General features: G+C 39.2%; 1 protein-coding gene across 2 annotated transcripts; it reads right to left on the bottom strand.

Moving 5' to 3' along the window:
* mapkapk5 (MAPK activated protein kinase 5) lies at positions 1 to 18117 on the bottom strand. 2 transcript variants are annotated; one of them, XM_034234927.1, is made up of 14 exons: positions 17214 to 18114; positions 13381 to 13454; positions 10293 to 10368; positions 7896 to 7993; positions 7696 to 7804; positions 7223 to 7312; positions 6825 to 6920; positions 6611 to 6691; positions 6297 to 6484; positions 6034 to 6154; positions 4772 to 4902; positions 4474 to 4589; positions 4183 to 4287; positions 1 to 3650 (listed from the first exon to the last, which is right to left on the bottom strand). In XM_034234927.1, exons 1-14 carry the CDS (start codon positions 17247 to 17249, stop codon positions 3556 to 3558), a joined length of 1416 nt encoding a protein of 471 aa, XP_034090818.1. In that variant the 5' UTR covers positions 17250 to 18114; the 3' UTR covers positions 1 to 3555. The 2 variants fall into 2 exon arrangements, with proteins under 2 accessions (XP_034090818.1, XP_034090819.1); XM_034234928.1 differs by lacking the exon at positions 7223 to 7312 and having other exon boundaries at positions 17214 to 18117.
* Positions 18118 to 18965: the final 848 nt, after the last annotated feature.

Below are 18965 nucleotides of genomic sequence, written 5' to 3'. Positions count from 1 at the left end.
TTTTTTTCAAAGAGTTCCTTTATTACAAAGTCAGCATGTTGATGTTCCAAAAAAAGACAGAAAAGACAGAATGTTGATGTGAAGACAGAAATACAGCAAGTCTTCATGAGAGATTCAGGTACGCTACATCACTGCCAGTCCAGGGGAAAACAAACAAAAGCAGATAAAGCCTCCGACGCTTGAAACTATTTCCTTTCCTCAACATTTCTTCCTCACTTATCCCAGGGATGGCTCAAAACTGTATAAAAATGGAAGCAACATGGTATTTATCAAGAAAAGGAAATGCCCCTACACTATTTCTGCCTTTCAGGTCATTTCTAATGATATATCAAAAAAGTACAGATATTCATCGTCAGTCAGCATCCATCGAGGGAACAAGAAATCTGTCCTTATATAAAATCCTATTTTTGAAATATGTCTAAAGCGCAGTAAGCCTGAATGCATGTCTGAGGGCATCAGCTCCGCCCAGTATAAGGGTGAGAGGGAGGTACCATCTTTAAAACCAGCTGCCCTCAGGGACAGCAGCAAACAGCATGGTGTCTGAGCTGGACTGTGTTATTCCCCTTGGGGTTTTAATTGTTAGTATCAAATATCAAGATACATGCCTTGACTTTACAGTACAAAATAAATACACTACCCTTCAACAACAATGCTCTTTCAGGTAGCAGAGGATATAAAGTCTGTTATTTGTGGCCGGGAGGTAGCAGCTCTGATTCATTTATAGGCCTCCAGTAATACAGATTAGGCTTAGCATACTGAACCAGACACACACACACACACATGAATGACATACAGATAAAACAGATAAATTAAAAACAAAAAAAGCATTAAGTTCCACTTTTAGTGAAACACTGAAAGACATATGTCTGTATGATCCAACAAACAAAAACTGCTGATGAATTAAAGCAGAAATGGCCATTTTGTGGAATACGCTTAATTTGCTTTGTGGCGGTATGAGGTTGATAACACTCAAATATCACTTTCTGTTAATTATAAGACACGTGCACTTCTATTGCACGTACAAAAAAACAAAGTTTAAACTTTTTTTAAAGAAGGTTATGTGTTTGTATCCGGACCATTTTTTGGCTGGGAGTCATTTAATCACATTAGGTAGTAAAAAGGTAAAAGGATGAATTACAGGCCATAGTTTCTCCGTTTCCAGTCTTCATGTAATTTCACAGCAAGAAAGTGCATAAGCCTATTTCCAAAAATGTTGAACTATCTCTTTAATTTGTTAGAGGTGCAACCAAAAAACAAATTTGTGTCATGAAAACCGTCATTTCTGAACAGGAAAAAAAGCAAATCACATCCAAAAGGACAAACACCAATCACTATTTACACTGAGTCTCCACTTCACCCTGTAATTCACTGTATTGATAAGAGCAGTAAAAGGGGGAGTATGTCGCCAGATCAACAAGGCACACTTGAGTGAAATGTTGCAATTATAACCAAGTCCTTTTCAGACACTTGCCGTGGATATCATCAGACTGTATAAGAAACCATGAGTCAAACTAATCTCTCAGAATCATGTACGTAATGATTGCTCTTGCTAAACACAAACTGGAATAAGAAAGATCATCTTTAAACTGCATGTTGGTTGCAAATGGTGTGAAAAAGATCAGTTTAAATATCACTGTGCTGTCTCCTATAAGTAAATACAACTCCTTTTGTTATGAGACTATATTTTACAGATAATCCAATGTGTTTTTAAATGGTTTATTTAGTGTCTGAAGAAGGATCATTTTCTCCACTTAAAAAGAAACACCTTATCCTTTAGGTAATCTAAATAAAACTTGTTTTCACAGGACAGCAACAACCTATTGCAGTGATGTTTGGTAATAATGCACGATAGACTTTTCGTTTAGATGAAGAAAAGACTAATGCATTATTCTTGACATGAAAATATCATCCGTATGAAGATAAGACCTTAGCAAAAGGGGATTTCATACACTTAAGAATATTTTCAAAACAGAAAACGATATAGAAGATATAATCAGGCACTGATCAAGAGAACCTCCAGCTAACTGAGGCTTGTTCTGTTGAAAACACCTAAACAGGAATCCCTTCTTACAACCCCTTTTTGAAGAAATAATATAAGATATGACGAGAGCAGAACAATGTCGCTAATTCATGACAAATACTTAAAGCTAACGGATCGGGATGAGTGAAGGCAGGGAGCATTTGCTGCCATTCAGATAGAATACTGACAAGTTGATACATCATATTTCAGTACCATATACAAGCACTATGAATTCATGATCATAATTATTGCCCTATTGCAAGTGTAATGAGACTGAGACGGACTGGCTGCTGAAACCCTTCTAATGATCTTTTCTTGTATAAATTCATGGCCTACATTGAACCACAGACGCTCGGTGTTTCTGCTGACTCAAGTAGCAAACACTCTTGCTTTAAAAAAGGTACTTAAATATTAGTTGACTCCGGTATGAATTGCAGTAGAAACAACTTTACGTCAAAGCAGTTCAGGTCAGTTTTCACAACTTTAACTGCAGACTGAACCCAAGACCTTTAGAGTCACATCAGAAATGGGAAGACCTTTAAGAAAAACCTTTATATAAAACAATTCACTTCATTTTACTTGCCAGATACAAACTTCAGACGCTGACAATCAGTATGATCACTTCCTGTGTGTGAGTTTAACGCAGCTTGTAAAACCTACATGGATTTAGTTGAGCCTATAAAAGTTCATTTCTTGAGTTCAGTTTGACAACAAATTCTTAAATTAACTGGAACTTAAAATTGCATCTTTTAAAGAAGGCGATGAGACAGTTAAAAGCTAGTAGGAGGACTTTTTTTGGTCAAAACTCATTAAACCAAATGAGCCACAGGGTTCCTGCTTTGCAGTCTATCTTTTGGTGCCATATCTTACTGGCTTCAAAAAAAGGGGTTGTGACAAAACTCATTTGGGGCTGCATTTGTATATTTCTAGACACTTTCCTTTACCTCTATTTGCAGCTTACCTTGATCTCTACACAACAAAAAGTTAAGGAAAAGTTACACAAAAACAAAGATTTATATAATTTAAATGCACACTGAATCAAGAGTGTTTGGAAGAACAGAGTCACAGCGTCGACAGCTTCTCTTGACTTTGAGCCCGCTGCCAGGCTACAGTTTAGGTATAAAATAAGGAAATCTGTGCTTGAATAAATACAACTCTTAAAATGATTAAAACGTAAGAAAACGGAATAAAATGAAATATCTGGGCTAAAACAGGCGACTCCTTGGAAAGCAGCGAATACAAATTCCCTCCCAGAAAATAATTTCTTCAACTGATTTTTTCTTTTTTTGCAAAAATGAAAATATAGTTGTTGTTTTTTTTCAATGTTCTTCGCAAGTGTTCTTTAAAAAAAAAAAATTGTAGTACCAATGAGTCCTCTTTGAAATATATCTACAGCTGTACAATAGGTCTTGCAAGTGAATTCAAGAGAAAACAAAAGTTAGCACATCATTTTACATAAAAAAGCCTCTTTACAGATATGGGTTAAAAAGAGATATAATAAACAATATAAAAAGAAGATAGAAAGACAGCGGTTGCTAATGAGATTCTTCAAGATTTGTCTTCTCTTCGATGGCCTGCTTCACTATTTCAGCCAATTTCAAGCGGTCGACTTTATCGGAGAAGGATCGTCCTGCAATGAAAAAAAGCTTGCGGTTAAGGACAAGGGAAGTAATAATACTTTTTAAGAATTTTACAGCTTAGCTGACACCTTATATTATTTTGTTTAGTCCAAAATCATAAAATGTTAAATTGATTACTTCAAAAGACGAAGAACAGCAGAAGACTCAATTTTGAGGGTCTGCATATTAGGTTTAATTGGCATCTTTGTTTGAAAAATGGCCTAAAAAGTGAATCAACTGACCACCAGACCTTCAAAATCACCTCCAGTGTGAACTGCAATGGAACTTCTCTGTTATTTATTTGTGATACGGAAAACTGAGCTGTGTTTGCAGATTCTTTGGCAGGCAGATAAAGCAAATAAAGCCAGAAAATATGGACGAGGGAAAATGCAAATATTCAATAGTTATGTTGCTATTACAAGATAATTAACAATGAATGAAAACCAAGGGTAATTTATTATAGTTCTTACATTTTAATTGATTATAACAATAGGAAATAAGGATGCTATTTGCCAGATATAGAGCAGATGATTTGGTACTGACCGTCCCAGCTGAGGCCCGGCAGCCCGTCTCTCAGCTGTTTGCAGTCTCTGTTGAACCTCCAGGCGTCATACATCACCTCGTTCAGCTTCTCATCTTCGTTCTCTCCTGGACACACACAAAAAAAAACATCACAATTATGCCCTATTGAATATAATATATATATAGCTTATACAACTTAATTAGAAGTCCGCCATGTTTATTTTGAATATGTGTTACTTTATGACGTATCAGTATTTTTGGTGATGCAATGTTAGTCGACTTTATTATAATTTCAAAGCATGGGTTACTCACCAGCTTGTGGTAGTATACACTGTGCAATGACGTCTCGTAATTTTTCCAGCGCTACGTTGGAGTCGTCCCCTCCGTTCTCTGGATCATGGATGAAGAAACCATCACTGGGCTTGGGGCTGCACCAAAGCACAATTAAAGACCAATCTTTGACCTCATTAGGAGAACAGTTACTAAAGAAGACAAACACAGAGTAATACTTTGCCAGAGGACTGCAGATAGAAACATCAGAAGAACCTTCTCAAAAAGCACAAGATGAAAAAGGTTTTTATATACACAAAAACTGTAAAAGCAGTGGTACCCTAGTAGTTTCCGCTTCCTGAGGATTGGGTTGTTGACAGAGTTAAGAGGCTTCAGGCTGACGTTCAGATCCTGAATTCTCATGTTGGCCAGCTGCTCTGCATGGGCCTGCTGGATACCAGCCACTACCGCCTGCAAGGGGAGAGGGGGGGAATGAAGGAAATGAAGAAGAGGTCACTTGTATCCTGAAGAACTCTCAGTCACTTGCAGTGTTGGGAAAGTTACTTTTAAAAAGTAACTAGTAATAGTTATAGTTACTGCTCTCAAAAAAGTAACTAGTTACTTTATTAGTTACTAAATTATACAAGTAACTAGTAACAAATTACTTTACTTTAAAAATAATAACAATACAAATACAAGTTTTTGTGTTGTTCTGTGGCACAGTAAGAGAAAAGACAACTCCCCATCATTGTAGCAATTATCATTATGAAATGTAGTGGAACAATAAAACACAAAAGATATGTTTAGACATTTTGACAGGCATCTTTATTGTAGCCTCAACAATCAAGTGGACAATGCTTTCTGTCCTGCACACAGTTTACATTTGACCGTAATATTTTTTGCGTCCTTTATCCCCACAAATTGAAAATAGTGGTTATATCTCCAAGTTGTAAATGCGCTGCTGCTCTCGCTGATACTTGCATCTGCCTGTGTGTGTGTGTGTGTGTGTGTGTGTGTGTGTGTGTGTGTGTGTGTGTGTGTGTGTGTGTGTGTGTGTGTGTGTGTGTGTCTGTATTTTCCCCATAAGGCAAGACCCGCCCAACTCTGTCTCTGATTGGCTTACCCTGAAATGTTACCCCGCGTTAACCAATCATCACTCCTCTCTGGTCACTTTCACTTTTCCATGGTACTGTGAGAGGACATCACTGTATTCGCCTGTAAGTTACATCCGCAGGGAGATTCGGGCCGTTTCTCAATCGCGAGTAAAACTGCTGCAGAGCAACTATTTCAAGTATACTACGTCATCGAGTGGCGCCGAAGGACTGTTTAAATGCATGTTAAATGCCCAGCATTCTGCGCAACTCTATGACGTAGTATACTTGAAATAGTTGCTCTGCAGCATGTGTACTCGCAGTAACGCACCCATTTAAATCACAGTAACTATAACGGCGTTACTGAATGAGAATAGGTAACTAGTAACGTTATTAGTTACCGCAAAAGGTAGTTGCGTTACAGTAACGCGTTAGTCCCAACACTGGTCACTTGTAACAGGAACAGAAGCATAGCATTTGTGCAATGCAAGATTTTGCACTTCCCACTGACCTTGTCCATCATCATCTGCGCTGAGGGCAGCACGTTGTCCAGAGCCTCCGTGCAGTTAAGCCAAGGGTGATCCAAGACACCCTCAATAGTGAGCCTCTCCTCTGGCTTCACCTTCAGCAGCCTGCAGGGGGCAGGAGGGAGTACACATTAATGACCAGACGAAAGTTGAATGAGGGATGGTAAAGTGGGAAAGGTGGAAATGCCATGTTCTGGGACAACAAGATGAATTCCCAGATAATAGCAGGGAGAAAAAAACGACTTACTTGCGGACAATGTCCTTGGCCATCTCAGAGATCTGGCTCCACTCATCTTCAGGGAAGTCGAAGCTTCCCGTCATGATCTTCTTCCTCATGTCCTTTGGGATGGTGCGACTGTGGTGCTTGGAGTAGAAGGGAGGATAGCCGCAGAGCATCACGTAGATGATCACTCCGAGAGACCACAAGTCACAGCTCTGAAGAACCATAGGAAAAGAAAGTTTGTCAAAAAATATTTTGGGTTTTGTTGTTTTTTTACTAGTAGTAAAAAAATACTCGCCACAGTTGGACAAAATGTTTATTACAACACATTTTCTTCTCACCTTGTTATAGGTATAAGGAGTGGGTGAGGTAGGTATAATTCCAGACTTTTCTTTCTGGTGTCTTCTTTGAGCCTCAAGTACCTGAACAGTAATGACAGCAGAAGGGGACATTGTTGACATCAGCTTTCATTATTACTACATTTAAGATGTTTTAAATATATGTATGTTTACATTTAACAACTTTCGTTGTACGAATTCTACGTTCACTTTTTACCTGAGGTGCTACATAGTAGGGAGTGAACTGAGGGGTCATCAAGTCCCCTTGATCAATTTTGGCAAAGCCAAAGTCACACAACTTCACAGGTGCATCCTGAGGAGCGGACAGAAACAATTATTACTTTTAAAAAAAATATTATTTTTATAAATACATTCTAGCTGCTGCTAGATAAAGGTCAAGTCTAGGACTGAAGATGCAGGTTTACAAGTTATCTTTGCCGTTTTCTGCTAAATGCACACAGTATATTTTCTTTGTTACAGTTTCTCAAAAAGTAAAGCTGCAGCCTTACAGTCCCACAAAGTGTATTCTCATTTGTAGCAGCAGACTCAGTCGTGGCATCTGTCGGGGTACATTTGAAAATTGCCATATATATGTTTGCAACTTCATCTACTTACCAGAGAGTTATCCTTAAAAAGCAGGTTCTCTGGCTTCAGGTCACGATGTGCAATATTTAGGGAGTGACAATGTTCCAAGGCTTGACTGATCTATAGGGGGAAGAGACATCAGACTGAGACACCACTCTATGTGTGTGTGTGAGTGTGTCAAAGCAACCTTCAGACACACTGGATGTGAGTCGGAGTGTGTTGCTTCTTTTGACCACGAGTCTCAGTGTTCAACTGCCTCATGTGCAGCAGAGGGGGGGCTGCTAATGACACGGGGAGGCGGTTACACACAGAGGAAAGGTGTTTCACACAAAGACAGTCACTAGTGGACCAAGACTGACTGACAGGAAAAAACTAGACATTTAGAAATCACATCGAGGGAAAAAAACAACAGAGTGAGTGAGTGAGTGAGTGAGTGAGTGAGTGAGTGAGTGAGTGAGTGAGTGAGTGAGAGAGAGAGAGAGAGAGAGGGTGAGCTCACTTACCTGTTTAGTGACCTGGCTGGCCATCTTTTCGGTAAAGTGCCTGTGCTGACTGATTCTGTGGAAAAGCTCGCCTCCCTCCATCATCTCCATAACAATTAGGAGCCTCGCTCTGTAAAGATGAAGAGGACGTGTGGATGTGTCAGAGGAAAAGGATTTCCGTACACTTAATACAAATAATGATTGATTCCACACATTCACACCTTGGGCTGGACTCGTGTGGGAACTGGACACTGTTGGCGTAAACCTCCAGGATTTGCACTATGTTTGGGTGGTGTGCACACATCATATGGAGACGCACCTGCATGGAAGAGAATCAGACACCCTGTAAAATATATTTAACTTAAATATATAGGAGTTTTATCAAGAAACCCATGAGAAATAACTACAACACTAAAGCATCCTTTCCTTGATGAAACCACTCTGTCCTAATGATTTTGGAAGGTGTTGAGTGTGGGAACACAGGACGTGATAATTGTGTTAAAACTACAGCAATCATGACACCTCACATGGTCCGCCTCAGTAGAGATAACTGCATTATAAGTAGGGGTGCACCGAATGGGAAATTCTTGGCCGAAACCGATACCGAAAATAGGAAACAGTTGGCCGAAAACCGAATGCCGAAAGGCCGAAAATGATTAATAGAAATATATATATATAATGTATACATTTTTTACCAATGTTGTTCAGCTACCTGATTATGGAAATAGACATGATTATGGCAAAACTTAACTTAAATAATAATCACTATTATGGGTCCATAAAACATTTATTCAGCACTTTTGAATGCATACAGTACATTTATATATGTCATGTATTATTGCTAAAAAACATTATATCGCAGTCTTAGTGTCGCCAACTCGTTTCTAATATGCAAAGACAACAAATGCGTCTATGATGTATTTTCGATCAGACGAGATCTCTCTCCCCCGTCTGTGTGCGAGGGGGCGGGGCAGTTTACACACACGCAGCTGCTACATGCAGCGGAGCACACTGCGGAGATGGCGGAGAGAACGCGCTCCGAGGTGTGGTTAAACTTTACCCGTCTCGATGTGGAGAATACTTGTTACCATAAGTGCAATAAGAGTTTAGCATGTAAGCACGAGCAATTTGTCTAAACATTTAGCAAAAGTGCACCGCATGCAGACGGAGGAATGTACCGGGTTCGACCGTCTTTCTAGCAGCTCTGTAGCCCCATCCACGAGTAACGTTTCCACGTCAGGTGTTATGTATGCTAGCAGCAACACACGGAGTTAACTACATGATACAAACATGGGTTAATGATTAGAGGTAACTGAGTTATTTAGTTTGTTAAAATTTCAGCTATTCTGTTTACAGTCTGTCATCAGATTATTTAATACGATTTGTTAAAGGCTCAGGGCAATCTCGATGACAAAGGTCAATGTTCCCCCCCCCCCCCTGTGAGCCAGCCGCGAGCATGGTCGCCGCGTCTTTATTACGTCATCACAACAACACGTTAGGTTACCAACGTAAGCCTGTTCTGACATTCGGTGATATTTTTTCGGTGCTAAAACCCTTTCGGCCGAAAGGGCCTTTTTAACCATTTTCGGCCGATAATTTTCGGTGGCCGAATATTCGGTGCATCCCTAATTATAAGTACCAACCTTATCACGCTTGCTGATCAACTGATACACATTTTGATTAGAAAGGAAATGGGGCTGAGCAATAACATGTGCAGCTTTTTCCTACTGTGTCTATTATTACATTATAGACACATGACATTTTATATCCTCAGTTCAATATATATGGTGGGTGGCAAAGTCAATTCTGCTTTAATTGAAAGTACAGCTCATTGATTTGTTACATATTAAAAGTATCTCAGTCATTATTTAGAGAAAAAACAGCTTAAATATGTGTCTAGTGTCACCGTTTAAATGTGTTACATCAACAAACCCTGACACAATATCTACACAGCCTGAGTAACGTTGTACCGAAACAGCATGTAGCAGAGCAGCAGCTTCAGTCCTGGGAATACACAGGAATGTGTATATGTACAACGCAGGTGCACCTTTTGTAAACAACTGTAATGATTCAAATATAACTGTATCTTTGCCACGAGAGATGCATTCAAGGAATGACATAAAATGTAACTTAAAGGCCTCCCGTGTGCACTATTCAGCAGCCATTACATTCCTAACCTAGACACTGTAACCTTTAAAGAAAAGAGCATGCACTCATTGTTATTGTAGCAGTTTCCCCAGATACACCCCCATTTAGAAAAATGATTATAGGGCCTGAATAATACACAGTTTATAATCTGTGAGTATTTGCTTGACAGTGACAGCTTTCACAGTTTGGCAGCGACAGCTTGTGTGAGGCTCGTCTGTGCTTGTTTTGACTGCATGTCTCGCTGCCTGACATGGAGAGGCTGCTAGATACACCGCACGCAATGTTACTGACAACGATTCCCATGAAAACAGACAAAGGAGGCACAGGAGGAGGCAGATTGATTAGGAAATAAAAACAGGAATTGAAAAAGGTTGATAACAGGTAGGCAGACAGAACAAAGAATATTGATACTGCCAGAGAAAATATACAACAGGCATTAATCAAAATTCGCAACAGTGTTTTTCTCTAACCTCATTCCTGGCTTTAGGGCGATCAATGAGGATCTTCAGGGCCAGGCGTTCCTGAGATGACTTCTTCACACAAACTCTGAACAGGAAGCAAACAAGAGTCGACAAATATCTCAGTCAATATCACCCCCTCTGTGTCACAGATGTGATCATGTAAACAGAGAATCAATAAGGCAGTTTCTGAGGTCATGCAGGGCTTTTCCTGTTTTCTGTTGTTTCTGTTAATGGTCATTGATGTCGGGCTTAATCTGTGTCAAATGTAATCACTATGTGTCTTTATAGAAAATCAGTTCTTAACAAATACCAACAAATTCAGTAGCATATGTTTGGTATGAACTACAGCTATACTGTCCGATATTAGCTTATTTCAGTTATATTGTTTATATGTCGGTTGAGGTCAAATGAATTAATTCAGATACAGTTGCCACTACCAGCACCTAATTTGTCTACCTGAGAGCACTGATAATCGTTCCACCGTGAAATGTCCTGCTTAATATCTTGTGAGACCAACTGATCTCTAAATATTAAAGTTTCTAACGGTCAAAATCAAACGGCTGCACAACATGAGTTTGTTGTGCTTATGTAGGGGTTGCTTTCCATCTGATTATTGTTTTACAGGTGCTAAAGTACTATGTGCTGTAAAGTCAAAGTTGACCTGACAGAGATAAAAAAAAAGAAGCAGCTGGCTACACAGAGTTAGCAACAGTATTTTGTCAACATCTCAGTTTGTTATGGCACATAGAATAATGTCTGCATCTTTGAGATGAGTCAAACCAAATAAAGCCATCTCTCATATTTGTATATATACATTTTATATAAATATACATGGACCAAATTAATAAACATTTAATTATCTGAAAACTCCTTTCCCTTTTCCACTGAGCAGAAAAGACTCAAATAGTCTTTAAACAGGCCCTTAAACTCAGATTACACTATTAAAGCATTACTGTGAGAAACATTCTGCTTCGGCCAAAGTTCACTTCACTGAAAGTGGAAAGCAATACCTACCTAATGAGTCACAGAGACTGAGTGAGGGCGGCCAGTACAGTAAAATAATTGAATGTATTGTGAAACACAAAGAGATGAGCAAGAGAATCAAAAACGATGTATATGAGATAAGATCTCTGTGAATCAGAGTGAGAGTTAGGAAAGCTGCAGACAGATTTAGTAAGGTTTGTTCCGAGTACAGCATGAATCTTAAGAGAGTGTTTACATGTAGGGCTATTGAGTCACCTTCTCACTATGCTCGTCATTGATATAAAGTATTACAGCCTGCAACTAGCTGGATTTCATCATGGCAGGGAGAGAAAAAAACTCAGAAGGCGTTTAAAGCTGCAACTGCCTCTCTGTAACTGAATTCATCTAAAGACAAACATTTCTATGAAGAGATTACAGCCTTTAGAGAAACACATATAGTGCAAACTAGCATTTTCCGGCCATTTGTGCTTTAGATTCACCACCACTACATGAAAAGTACATTCTTGGTGGGTTTAGTGTAAAAATAGTTAAAAGTCATTGCTGCTTATTGTAAATATTTCAGCAACGTGAGTTAGGGTGGAGAAGATTGAGGGGAAAATGCAGAGAGGAGATAAAGAAAACTGCTGAGTTTCACCATTAAACCCTCATGCACCAACAATAATGATATCTTTAATCCGAGTGCAGCTTAATAATGATGAAAAGTCTATTATTATGCGAGTTAAACCAAACATAACAAGTAAAGTGACACAAAAACACTTATCATGTATTCATTTACACAAGAGCACTGTCAAAAACAGGTAAACATAGTTGTCAGGGATAAGGTTTAAGGTTGGAATTAAGCCATGGATGTTGCAGTTGTATGGATTCTGCCAGAACCATATCAGCCCCCATAAACTAGTACCAACGTGTACTGGTGCCAAACATCTCAATATTCGGCCTCAGGTTTGCGACTGTGACAAAACACATCCGTGGTTGGTCCTGTCTGTTGAAGACCCGTCAAGTGACAAGCATCTGGCCTTTTCATATCCCAATATGTGTTAATGTGTCAAGGATAAAAGTTAAACTGTGCTGGTTAACACGCTGCAATATAAAACCACAGGAGTAACATGTAGCGAGGGGGTTTGGCAGCAGTTCCAACGTGCGTCCATTTGACAGCTCAGTTAGCAAATCATCTACATTTGCTCTGACATTAAACCTAAACGCTGCAGTTGGGATGACCAAAAGTGTAATCTACAACAAAATATATATCAATAGTTATCGCTCTCATAAATTCTATCGTGGAATTTAATAATATTCTGAGTCATGGTGGTATACTACTTTTAGATCAAACCAAACTACAAAGTAATTTCAATTTGATGTTGGCTCTCCTCTCACAGCTGGGCTTTGCCCTGAATATCAGATTTCCAAGTAGTTTATCTGGAATTCCAAGCAGTGGAAGTTGAACTCATTCCCATTGACAACAACCAAGAAAATGGGTGATTTTCAGATGACAAACAGATACCAGATACTTGTCCAAGTGTTGGTTTAATAAAAACATAGTTCTGAGTTTGGCAACACAGTATTGCTGCAACTAATAATTATTTTCACATTATCTTTACGAATAACTGTTTTCTCTTAAGATTGAGTCCAAGAATAGCAAGCCGAACGTGTGGGAGCAAATTATTTATTAATGCTCTTGTATTTCATATATATTGGCTTGTTTTATTTTTATTTGATTCTCTTTGCTTTTTAATGACTGTTTTGAAATGCCATTTAATAATGTGTTTCTGCTGCACTATTTCTCCAGAAAGAATTCAAAACAAGAAAAGTTCACCCCAGTTGCTCAAAATCCTAAATTTAGAAAACTCAAAATCCAGATTGTAAATGTAAGATGATATAAAATAGCGATATATATTGCGAGGCTGAAAACAGCATTGTTTTTGGAATGAGCAATTACTTCAACAAAAAATTATCATAATGATCATTTTTGATTGGTCGACACATATTTGCAGCTCTAAAACGCGTCCACAGCAGTAGCATTTTGACCTTATGCATCAAAAACACTGAAGAAAATATCAGACTAGAGAAAGACCTTCCAGAAGGTACTTCTTGACACACTCCGTCTCACTCTCACCTGACCGGTCCACTGATGCCCGCTCCCAACTTCTGTGTCCAGTTGATGCTGTACTCGTCTAGAATGGATGTGTCCTGTCGGGAGGAGAAACCACAACCAAACAGTATATCAGATATTTGAAAGTAAAAAGAAACAAAGTCTGCAGCAGAGTTGGACAGTATGATTTGCTTTTCAAAGATACTTTCAGTGAGAAGAAAAAGAAAAAAGATTATACTAGAAGGACCATTCCTAACCATTGTCAGTACCTAGACTTTCAATTGAAACTTTAGCATAACGAAAAAAGTATCAAAATATTTCTAAACAACATGTTTCAGACATATATTCTACATTCTATCTAGTTTCACTGTTTGCTTGTAAATATGTTGAACTTTGTGCTGTATTTAGGTAAATTCATTTAAATGAACCATCTTTCGTTCTTCCTCCTTTCCTGAGAATATATTGGTCTTGGCCAGACGGTGCAGTTAATCCTGTGGCCCTGCCAACAGGCACCATCATCCCCCCCCCCCATCACTGCCCTGCCCAGTCCAACCAGGTATGTGTAAACCCTGATGATGATGATAATTCAGGATGAGGAACACCTCAGCTACCCAGGGTCTTTACCATAAACTTCATATCTTTGAAGCATCTGACTTCACTATGCCTAACATTAGTGGCCCTGGATATGGGATCTAACAAATCTTGATGCTATTTAAAAAGAATCATTTAGAGCAGGGGTTCCCAACCTTTATTGTGCCAAGGACCGGCAGATACATACAAAAATAAATCGCGGACCGGTTGTCAATTTTAACTGATTTTAATATTTACTCACCAGCAGGTAGCAACAGAGGCTAATTGTATGTAACAGCCTGAACAAATAATAGAACAATATGCATCCAAAACATATTAACAACGTTTAAAAAAGAACCGGTGTCGTTTTTTGGTTTTTCGGAAAAACGGAAAACCGACGTTATTCAGTTTTTAAACCAAAACGGGAAAACAGGTAAATCAACGTTTTGGTTTTGTTTGTATGATTTACGGATAATCCAGTGATGGGAAAACGAGGTGAAGGCGCATTATGAAGGAGGTGTGTGTGTGTGTGTGTGTCTGTGTCTGTGTCTGTGTCTGTGTCTGTGTCTGTGTCTGTGTCTGTGTCTGTGTCTGTGTCTGTGTCTGTGTGTGTGTGTGTGTGTGTGTGTGTGTGTGTGTGTGTGTGTGTGACTGGCATTTGTTTTCAGAAGATATTATGATAGTAACGTTCGTTCCGGTGCACGTCCGACAGCATTTAGCACTACCTCGAGATTAAGATTAAACTAATTTATTTTGGGAACACCCGCATATAGGCTACCTATGGAGTTAGCCAGATGTGTGTAAATTACTGTTCATGGTCATTTGAAAACAAATGCCGGTGTCGGACAGACACAAACACAGAGCTGAGCAGAGCTGCACACACACATCATGCGCCTTGGTGACTAGACATCTCCTTCATAAAACTAATAAAAGGGGGAGTCATCGGGCAGTTCGATGTGTGTAGAGGTGTGTGTGGTTAACACGTATCAGCCTGCAGTCACTCGCTGTTCTGATGAAGGTAAAAACAGCGAAGGCGGTGCGTAAAAAGGCACAGCTCTCGGCGCGCTGGTGCTGCACTTCTCAGAAGCAGAGTTACACGTCCCGCTGCCTCCTGATGCTGCAGCCATTTCATGAAGTGAAGGAGGTTTTCCTTCTATAAAACAGCTGCGGGCAGCAGATACCGTGAGAGTCATGAATTCATAGATCAAGGCAGACTGGTTTACTCTCCTGTTTTGCCAATTCGGTGCTTAAACAAATAGCTCTACACCCCTGGCCGACATTTCCTTAAAATGAAGTCCGAGTTTGAAATATATCTCAAATAATGTATGCACCGCCATTTCCCCACATAAACATAACAGTCTGCAATGAAACGGTTGTCTCCTGTGCGCTCCTCTTCCTACTTGGCGCACCGGTAACTTTCTCGTGCGCACAAGAGGCTGAGACCAGGCTGAGCCGCCGAATCCCTCGGAACATCATAAAAGCCATGGCATTTTTAACAGTTTTCTAGTGAAAGTTTAACCAGGCTACTGGATGAAATAATATGACTGGTATAGGTGCAAAAATTAAACACTTTTTGAAAAAAATATTACGATAAAATATTTGTATATATTTATAATTCTGCAAATATTACGATAAACTCACAGCTATTTCGCGGCCCGACAGTAACACCTCCGCGGCCCGGTACCGGTCCGGGGGTTGGGAACCCCTGATTTAGAGTATGCCAGGGTCTTGATAAAGCGGAGCTGGGTAAATCCAAAACTAACTAGCTAACCCATGAATCTTTCAGCATTATAAGGACCTCAGTGTGTGTTTAAGTTCTCAGTAGCGGCCCTCCAGTCAACTCTGACTGAACTGTGAAAGCAGGGGGCCAGGGGCACTTGAGATCACATTTTACTGCAGGCATAAATGCCTGGGCAGTGACATATTGAGTGGAGCAAGCCAGGAACAAATCCTTGAGCCAAGGTGATAGAAATGTAAGATTCAGTGTAGCAGATTAGCTGCATTTCAATTAGTCTAAGATTCAGATTTCTGCACACAGCAATGAGTTTGTATGAGAAAGGTGGTTTGTGTTATTCAACCGAAGATTAAAACAATGGTAGATATGTCTCCATAATGCCATATGACACAAACTGCCTCCTTATTTATATTCTCTGCTGACTCCAAAACGATCAGTAGCTGCAACCTTTAGTCACACGGACCAATTAGGCATGTCAGTTCCCAAAACGGTCTTGGATGATTGTGCTTTAAAAGTATTGCATCCTCATCCCGATGTGAGCTACAGAGTCACCTTAACCTAGATTAACAAGAAAAAGAGGATTAACTACAATTTGACCAGTACAGAAAAGTAATGATGCATTGGTTCATAATATGACTCGATGTTTGCTCTTTGTCTGTCGCTTGTTCAGTCATGTGAATTGTTTTAATATGGCTTGTTAAAACTTTTTTTGCTGGTGTTATGCATGTTGTTTGTTCATTTATGTGAAACATGAATGCTGCCGTGCTGTCTTAGCTAGAACTCCTGGAAATATTCCTGATAAATCAAAGAGTAAGACAGAAATATCATAGTTATGACAGTCAAAACTGAACTCCACAGTAATGATTATTATCCATAAAGCTTTCCATCAACAGATTGTTTATTTTGCATTTCTATTATGTGTAACCCACAGAAAAACCATTGTGCGGTCAAGAAGGGATATCAATATATGAGATCCTGATACAGCAATATCTAAGTGTACTTCTTAGTGCAGTCTTCATTTGAATAATTTTAGAGGGATAAGCACTAAGATCATGTTAACTGAAGAAACACTGACAAACATGTTGTTTTAGACCCAGACCGGAGTATAAAGTAAATGAAGCAAGTGATATCAGCGTCTAACTGTCACTCTGCAATAGTTTAGACATTATCTTTAAAAGATAATACAATTTCCACCATCAATATTCAGCAATCTTGTCAACTCAACTTTTAAGACTTCTCCTTGTCAGTGTAGGTGTTTCCATTTATCTTTCCTCTATTGGTCGTTGATTGTCTGGTTTTATTTGGTTTACTGTCTTATGTAATGCAGTAAAGGATCTCATTGTTAACTAGTTTTAACTGAGATCAGTTAAAATGTTACACGACTACACGTTCCAATGTACCTGAATAGTAATAAGTGTTTAAAACATGTCATTTGTTTACACTCCAAACTTCATTAAAGCAAGACCAAACATAATTATTCTTACATTACAGAGGGAATGATGCATTGTCTACTTGAATAAAGATCCACATTTCAATTAGTGATTTTTTTTACCTTGATTAACTTGTCTGCATTGTTATCCTCCGACATGGTGCTGCTGTGCTGCGGACAGATGGATCTCCGACAGACACAAAAGCGTTTTTCTCTGACCTTCACAAAGTTCCAAGGTTTGTTATATTACCACTAAATTACACGACAGTGCCATTGGGGCAAAATGATGTTCGGCCACCGATCCGCAAAATCCCAGTTTCGTCACCCGTGGACCTGAAGCCCACCAGCCGGTACGAGGCGGCGTTAGATCAGGCCGGCGGGGTTCACTACCTCGGGGTCCGGCTAGTTCTTCCAGTCGTCTTAAACTCACTGCGGTGACCATGTAGAGGGCCAAACACTGAACAAGGTGACCAGAAAAGAGGAAGACAAGTCCAGTGTGACTAGCCCACCACCTTTGGAGGCGCACAAGAGGTGTATTTTTAGCCAGCGCTATGAGAGCAGTGCTCCGCTAACGCTGAGAAGACACCGGGTCTGGCGAAGTAAGCTAGTGACAATCCATCTCGCGTCCTGGGCCGATGATTACACAACAATGGCAATCGTGAAATATTAAGTAAACCGACGATATTGTCAGAAAATCTCCTCGATTAGCTGGGTTTATCTGACACGACGAGCACACGGTGTTCCCAGAGACACAGCAGCCTATTATGTCGTCGAGCCGAGCCTGCTAATGAGCTAGCTCAGAGTTAGCTGAGGTGGCAAGTTCGTTTTCCAGATTTACCCAAAATTAACATACTTCCGTTGGGCGGTGTACTAAAAATCAGCACTGGTACGTCACAATAACAAATATTTAAATGTGCAATGTGTTTCAGAGGTGACCAAGGAGACAACACACATCTCTGGACTATTTTGCTAATCCCATAGCTGCTTGTCAGAGGGAATACACAACCAGGGTCCCGAGCTGAACGCCTGATCAAAATCATCGACACGCTTTTGTAATATTGGACAGTACATCAATTACCTTAGTATTTCTCTCGATACATATGTATTTTTGACAGCGTATTATATATATTGGTCGTTACATTTTCAAATTAAAATCTTCTAATCGTTGTTAAAAACATTTCATTGGAAATTGCCAAACTGATGGGTCCGTTTAAGGTCCCCGGTTTCTTAAAAAAAAGAAAACTTTATTTATAATGTGCTTTTTGCACAAACAGTGAGACAATCAATTTGGTTTGTACCTATTTAATTATTAATGGTGGACTCAGTGAATTCCAAATAAATTGTATTTCTATTAAAGGACAGGAAATAAATCTGATTGGAAGCGTCCTAAAATAACTGTATTTAGTATTTCACTTTTGAAGAAGTTACAACCATTGATTACAAGTGGTGGGGAATACAGGATGGGGGACCCGTGCCTGCAAAAAATATATCTCTATCAGTTGTTATCGTTTTCAAAACAGTTATCAAATCATATTAAATATGATTTCTTATTTAAATCTTCATAACAAAGTGGATATTCTTGTCTAATACGAAGAGTTGTTCCTGCTTACTTACTTATACATTTTATTAAAGTAGGGTGATACATGTGTGCCCAATAATTAATTCTATTGAAATGCCATCTGAACTAATCAATACCTATAAAGACTCACTTTAGGTCTATGGTTTTATAGCTACAAATATGCCGAAGTTAAAGTTCTGAGCAGAAAACAAACTATACTGGTATAATGCAAGTGATGTAGTTAATAACAATAAATAAAACACATCTGACTTGTGAACATCTCATAAAGTGTAGCCTATAGCTTAAATGGGTTCAAG

The sequence above is a fragment of the Gymnodraco acuticeps genome, unplaced genomic scaffold (genome assembly GCF_902827175.1).
Source record: "Gymnodraco acuticeps unplaced genomic scaffold, fGymAcu1.1, whole genome shotgun sequence".
In the NCBI taxonomy this organism is placed as follows: Eukaryota; Metazoa; Chordata; class Actinopteri; order Perciformes; family Bathydraconidae; genus Gymnodraco; species Gymnodraco acuticeps.
Note: the sequence above shows the minus strand (reverse complement) of the source record. Positions and strands in the feature narration are given on the sequence as shown.

What these genes read in the sequence shown, in the direction of transcription:
- mapkapk5 (XM_034234927.1), bottom strand. Translation starts at nt 17,249, where the DNA reads ATGTCGGAGGATAACAATGCAGACAAGTTAATCAAG. An exon ending in ATGCAGACAAGTTAATCAAG is followed by an intron (nt 13,455 to 17,213) that starts GTAAAAAAAATC and finishes TCCTCCCGACAG; the next exon opens with GACACATCCATTCTAGACGA. An exon ending in CGCAGATGATGATGGACAAG is followed by an intron (nt 4,903 to 6,033) that starts GTCAGTGGGAAG and finishes CTCCCCTTGCAG; the next exon opens with GCGGTAGTGGCTGGTATCCA.